General features: G+C 32.4%; 1 protein-coding gene across 1 annotated transcript; it reads left to right on the forward strand.

Moving 5' to 3' along the window:
* The first annotated feature begins 2,430 nt into the window (after positions 1-2,430).
* On the forward strand, positions 2,431-6,708 carry LOC142640335 (uncharacterized). Its single transcript, XM_075814394.1, has 2 exons — positions 2,431-3,206; positions 5,962-6,708. Exons 1-2 carry the CDS (start codon positions 2,621-2,623, stop codon positions 6,219-6,221), a joined length of 846 nt encoding a protein of 281 aa, XP_075670509.1. The 5' UTR covers positions 2,431-2,620; the 3' UTR covers positions 6,222-6,708.

Here is a 6,708-nt window from a genome sequence, read left to right on the forward strand (position 1 = left end):
CCACACCCTACAAATTCGTATTGTTTAAGGCTCATTGGGCCTGAGCCCATAACTGTTCTTGGGTCCAGGTGCAATTGTGCACTTACAATATCAACATTCCAAAATATAAAACAAAATTGCAAATGACTTATTGGATAACTCATTTGATAAAGAATAAAAACATATAAGAAATTTACAATTTTGAAAATTAATTTTATAATCTATTATCAATTGTGGTTGACACTCTATTTCAATTTGAGATATACATTAAAATTTGATTGCTTACTTATTTATACACGGTCTCTTTTATGAATATCATATCATTGTTAAGCAACACACACTCTAGGAAATATCATAATTTATTTTGAAAGGCCATTTATTTTGGACATAAATTGTTAAAAAATAAGTCTAAGCATTCATAATTTATGCTAATTTGATACTTTGGCTTCACTATTTTTACACTTGTAAATGTTTCACACACATGTCTACAATTTTAAATCTATATTTTTAACACTACTGTAACCATATTATCTTGGCATGTACTTTGTTATTTGATATCTAAAAATCTTTACTTATTACAGAATGCTCAACCTTTTATCTTTCAATTAATTTGCATATGTAAATGTATCAATTGTTTCCTTAAAGCTCACAATAAACAATTAAACTACTATTGACTTAATTTTACTTTTTTTTTAACCCAAAAAAAAAGTTTTAAAAAAGTGATTTGGGTTTGGGTCGGGTCGCGGGTTGGGTTGGGTTGGCCCGCAAAAAACTCGGAAAACTCGGGTTGGGTCACGGGTCAACCCATTTTTGTTTTGGGTCAAAAAATCGGGTTTGGGTCGGAAAATTTTGACCCGTTTTGCCATGTCTACTTCTGGTATGCTGGTGTTCAGTGGTTGTGAATATCTTTCGTAGCTATTCCTTTTAACTATTTAGTCAGTATATTAAACTTGGTTTGAGCTCTATAATTTACCCCCTTTCATTTTTCAATCAATAAGCTCAATCATGATGGTTCCTAATTGTCTTAATTTTTTTACCTAATAGTTGGAATTTTTAAAAATAAGTCCCATAACTTCATTTTGTTTACAATGAAGTGTTTTAATCGTGCGGCTTAACTTAAATTGGACCTTTATCTCGCAAACATTAGGCCCTTCAATACCCGGACCATGGGACTTGTGAACTTGTGTGACATACAGGGTTTAAAGTGGTCCAAGCTCAAATCCAAGCACAACTGAACAACCAAAGTTATTACAAAAACCAATGCACTGGAAGGATCCTTCTCTTATGGAATTTTTTTTTTATATTTTAAATTACCATTTAATTTTTGTGGGATCATTTGCTTGATTGATGCTTTAATTAAACGGGTTTGGGATTTTTAAGGAGGATTCGAACAAAATAAAATATGGATCTAAGATGTCATCGGATTAAATTGAGTGCATGTTTGTGTTTGAATAGACCTATAAATTGGACTTACGGCTAGCAATCTTTTAGTTTGCCCCCTTCTTTACTTGTACTCAATTTTGACCCAGTCCAACCCTATTTATATGTCAAATCTTTAAAATAAAATTTAAAGATTTAACTTTATATTAGCCCTTTTATTATATGTTAAAGTTTTATTAAAATTTTCATATTAATAGATGAAATAGTAATGACATTTCTTATCAATTTGATGTGCAATTTTGAAATATAAATATTTTCAATATCAGAATTACTTTTTTAAGTTTATTATAGATTTTTTCCCTAATTATTTATTTTATTATTAAAGCTTTATACAATTAGTTATATTTTAGGTGATTTAACTTTATTTCTGTTTCATTTATAACAAGTGTACACATTTCTTTCTTCGTTTGTGGTATTATCATACTAGTAAACTTATGGAATTAAACATTCTTATAAACTTAAGTATTATATATTATTTAACTTTTATTTTATACTGTTTTTATCTGTATAGAAAGAAATAAATTCAAAAAATTCAAAAGGTGTGCATATGTTTTTTTTTGTACGTGAAAAAAAAATTGAAACTATAATAAACGAGAGTGAAAAAGATCCTTGGAAGGTACAATTAATCTGACCCTAATCAACTAGTACTTTGGGCGGCCGAATTTGAATTCTTATAAGTCTGTCCGATTTCTTTTTCTTTTTTAACTTAATATTTTTATCAAAAAGAAAATTCTGTAAGATTTTATTTTTATCTTTTCGGTAAATGGGAATATAATAATAATAAAAGAATATTTACTTTGGCGAGTGGCGGTAATAAAGTCATTCCACGCTCGCTCTTTAATAAGACTTTACTTTAGCTGCCGTAGACAACCCGAGAGACCCCACAAGGTAGGCTAAAAGACTAAGAGGACAACCAGCAAAGAGTTATGCTTTCCTTTCTTTATTGAGGTTGAAATCTTTAAAAAGAGGGTAGGTATAATGTATGCAAGCCAAGTCAAGAAAATTACTTCCTTCCTTTTTTTTTTTTTTTCATAGTAGTCTTAATGGCTAAGTAGTTTGAAGCCTTAAGAAAAAAGCCGGTTTTTTTGGGCACTCGGTTCCTTCGGCTTAAGTCAAGTTCACATTCTGCGTTTTGTATTCTCAAAATAAATAAATGAATAAATAAATAAATTCTACGTTTTGAGAGAGAGAGAGAGATCATATGGGGAAATGGGACCTTATTTCCTCTGCAAGTAAATCGGTGATACAAAACGCACCTGATCTAACGACTGTGAAGGGGTGGTGTTTGGGCTCTTATGGTTACGGCTGGGCTGCTGTTGCCAAGGTTGATGACGTCGTTAGGACGAAGGTGATCCAGTCCATGCAAGATGAGGAAGCCCGTTCCGAGATCGGTCGGATTGCCACCAACTTTGCTGAAAGCGCTGCGGTTCTTGCTTGCAAGGAGGGCCTCAAAACCATCCCAGGTCAATCATTACAACTACGTATACTATCACACGTCGTTAGGACGAAGGTGATCCAGTCCATGCAAGACGAGGAAGCCCGTTCCGAGATCGGTCGGATTGCCACCGACTTTGCTAAAAGCGCTGCGGTTCTTGCTCGCGAGGAGGGCCTCAAAACCATCACAGGTCTATCATTACAACTACATACACTATCACACGTCGTTAGGATGAAGGTGATCCAGTCCATGCAAGACGAGGAAGCCCGTTCCGAGATCGGTCGGATTGCCACCAACTTTGCTAAAGGCACTGCGCTTCTTGCTTGCGAGGAGGGCCTCAAAACCATCCCAGGTCTATCATTACAAATACATACACTGTCACAGTCCCCCCCCTCCCCCTAATTTTTTTTTATGCTCCTAAAATATTTTTCGAAAGATGTTTCCCATTTTTAAGTGTTTGTTTGCAGCTGAAATATAGTTAAATTTGTAAAATATTTTCCAATTTTATCATAATTTTATCTTTGAAAGTATGTTTCTTGGTCCGGGAGTCGTCCTTGTCATCGTAATAATAAACTCAAGAATTTACTTTGGTGGCCAAATTAATTCTGTTACAATTAAATTTATTTTTCTTTTTGTATACTATTTATTATGTTATATATAATAGTAAAAAAAAAAAAACTGTAGTACTTTTAGAAAACTAAAATAGTCAAGTATCAAATTTGAGTTAAAGTTTTCATTTCTCAACAATTTCTCTCTTAATATAGGCAACCGCATTTTCTATTAAAAAAACCATAGATTTGAAATTAAGGACACTATTTGGGAATTGAAAATTCATTATTGGAATCCAAAGTTATATTACTTCCTAAATTGTTTAGTTTTGATCAAATGTATAAATAGTTCTAACTTGTCCATACTTAACTTTTTAAAAGTTTTCTAAAAAAAAAAACTTTTTAAAAGTTAAATCATCATAATGATTAATAAAATAAAATAAAAATCTAGTTCTTGGTACATTAGTTAGATTTCGTAGTATTAGATATAATCAAGAATTTAGCATTGATATAGTGAAGTAAGAATGTTATTTTGAATGTATAGACTCAAATATGAATGAAAATTGATATATATTAAAAAAATCAACTAAAATAATTCTAGAGATAACAGGATTAAAATTTTTGTTGATGAGAAGAGGAATTGGGAAAGACAGTTACATATTCTTGCTATAGCATGATATAGGACAGACAGTGGTATTGTGCGGTTGAAAGATATTCAATAATCGATATAGAGTGATATCGTGCGCATGAAAATATTTGATATGCAGTGGGATTTTGCCAATAGTTGCAATTTGCAAATGCAAATTGTAATAGAAAAAATAAACTATCCTTTTTTCCATATTTTATTTGAATGGATAAGTGCAGGTATTTTCACTTTTATCTCTTTATTTAATTTGATTGACAAACGTACGTTTCATGAGTCTTAGACTTGGTGTTTTCCTGTTTCCTTAGCACACACTGCCTGTGTGCCTGGGTTCTTTGTATTCCATCATTTTTTTTTCCAATGAAGTTTAATTATTTATAAAAAAAATGTTGTAAACAAAAAATATGGATGTTTACGGGTTGAGTTAGATCGGATTTTGTGTACAACAGCCACTCGACTTGATCCTTTTGGACGGCAGACTCTTTCACCTGCTACTGGAATGAAGGGTTGAATGAAATTATCCGCACCTTACGTTTGGTTGTATGGCTAGCATTGGACGGGTGACCAGGTTTAAGATGTAAAAAACATTCATAGTACTCCAATAAAAAGAAAAAGGAACAAAATAACACAAATCTAATACAGCAGATTTCCTCAAATCTATATCCCAACAACCAAAACAAATATCTATGTTCATAAATCTAGATTTAGACAAATCTCAATCTCATGCAAAAAGGAAAACAAAAATTATCTAACTAACCATTAGGTTTCCACATTTAAATCTTCAACACTCCAAATACAAAAATATAAGTTCATGCATTTTGCACTTGTTGATAAAATTTGATAAAAATTACTTCTAGGTTGGTGCATTTTGCATTTGTTGATGCATGTGCATTTACTCTGTATTCATGAAATTTCTCTCCACTATTTATGCGAGAACAACAAGCTGCGAGGGAGAACTCTTTACCCATTCCAATATAAAGGATTAGTCAATCAAATAATAGATAGTAATTAGTTTGTCAAACAACCTATTTTCATCACCATCAATACTCTACATACATTTGGTTATATGGCGTTAGGCATTTTGCACCTTTATAAACATTGTTGAAGTGACAATACATTAGGTTATTTGATAATTCGATTGTTGAAAGTGGGGGAGGGGGACTTGAACCTTGGTTTTACTCATAAAGGAGATCAAGAAATGCCACTAAACTACAAGGTTTTTGGGCGAAAATGCATTAGGTTCTTCTTTCTTACCTTTTGCTACTTTTTGATTTCTTGATTAGCATATATACTTATGTTACGATTCTTCTCATGGAATTACATGGTGCTTTCGAGAAAGATATGGTCTCTACTTATCATGGATGAATTAATATCCTGTAATCTTGTAATCTTTTATTACAGTACGATCAACTTATCACATAAATATGCACTTCCTCTTCTTATTAAGTCACTTATCCCTTTCAACAACCATATAATTCTCCCAAACTTAAAATTCACATTTTAGAATTGTGAGGTTTAACACATGGGATGTCAAATGGGTTTTTGGCTTCATGGCTAGACTCTTTATTTTCACAAAGTGCTTAGCCACCATGTTTATTTTTCTAGGATTTTTTGAGTTCCTTCATTAAAAATTACATGTTGAACATGTCAGTTTCCATTCTTGAATGCAATACATCCATATTTCAACTTCTCAATACTTGAAGGATAATTTATTACACCCTTTTAATTCTTAATTGTATGTATATAATGATAGCGAGAACTTTAAATGAATTTAATAAACACCAAGAATTGTCAATTGAGTTACAAAGCTCTTGGTATCTCAAATGAAATACTTATATGCTTAGTTTTTGGAATTCTTATCCTCCCACATTTTGTTCTTTTGTCATAATCTTCTTGTGTTTCTACTGTATCTGTAGGTGGGATGTTACTTTATAAGATTGTTTTGCAATCTCTCTATAACGAAAAGAAGTATGGGGGTAATGAAGTGGAGACAAAGGCATTGCAAGCTAAGATAAGCAAAATGGAGGAAGAAATCACAGAATGCAAGAAATTAATTGAACGAGAAAAGTTACATAAGCCTTTTGCAGATTTCAAGCTAGAGAAGATCTCTTCTTCCTTCGAATCAAATGTGGATGAAAAACCAGAGGATGTGATCGGAGACTTCATGAATTTTTGAATGATTTGATAGTTCCTACCATCAAAATAACTAGGATGAATTCTAAGTAGAAGGCGAGACAAGATGGTGGAGTGATGAAATAATTGTTAACTATTGGGATGATAAATATTTGTATGTCTCAGAGTTTGTGTAATTATTGTGCAACCCCCCCCCCCCCCTCCTCACCCTCTTTTGGTGTTTGCTTTAAGTTGTGGCAAAATTGGGTGTGATTAGGAATGATATATGTTGTTAAGTATTGGAGTGATGAATTTATTATTAAGTATTTGGATAATAGGGATTTGTATGTCTCTCTCTCTCTCTCTTTAAACCACCTCTTTGGCCTTTGTTTCGATGTGGCAGAATTGCGTGATTTGGAATGATTTATGTTGTTAATATACTAATCTTTAAGGCTAAATTTGTAAATTACACCACTATTGGGATGATAAATATTTGTATGTCTCAAATCTTGTGTAATTATTGTGAAACCCCCCCCCCCCCCTCCTCACCC

The sequence above is a fragment of the Castanea sativa genome, chromosome 6, assembly GCF_040712315.1.
Source record: "Castanea sativa cultivar Marrone di Chiusa Pesio chromosome 6, ASM4071231v1".
Lineage (NCBI taxonomy): Eukaryota > Viridiplantae > Streptophyta > Magnoliopsida > Fagales > Fagaceae > Castanea > Castanea sativa.

What these genes read in the sequence shown, in the direction of transcription:
- LOC142640335 (XM_075814394.1), top strand. Translation starts at nt 2,621, where the DNA reads ATGGGGAAATGGGACCTTATTTCCTCTGCAAGTAAATCGGTGATACAA. An exon ending in GGGCCTCAAAACCATCCCAG is followed by an intron (nt 3,207 to 5,961) that starts GTCTATCATTAC and finishes CTGTATCTGTAG; the next exon opens with GTGGGATGTTACTTTATAAG.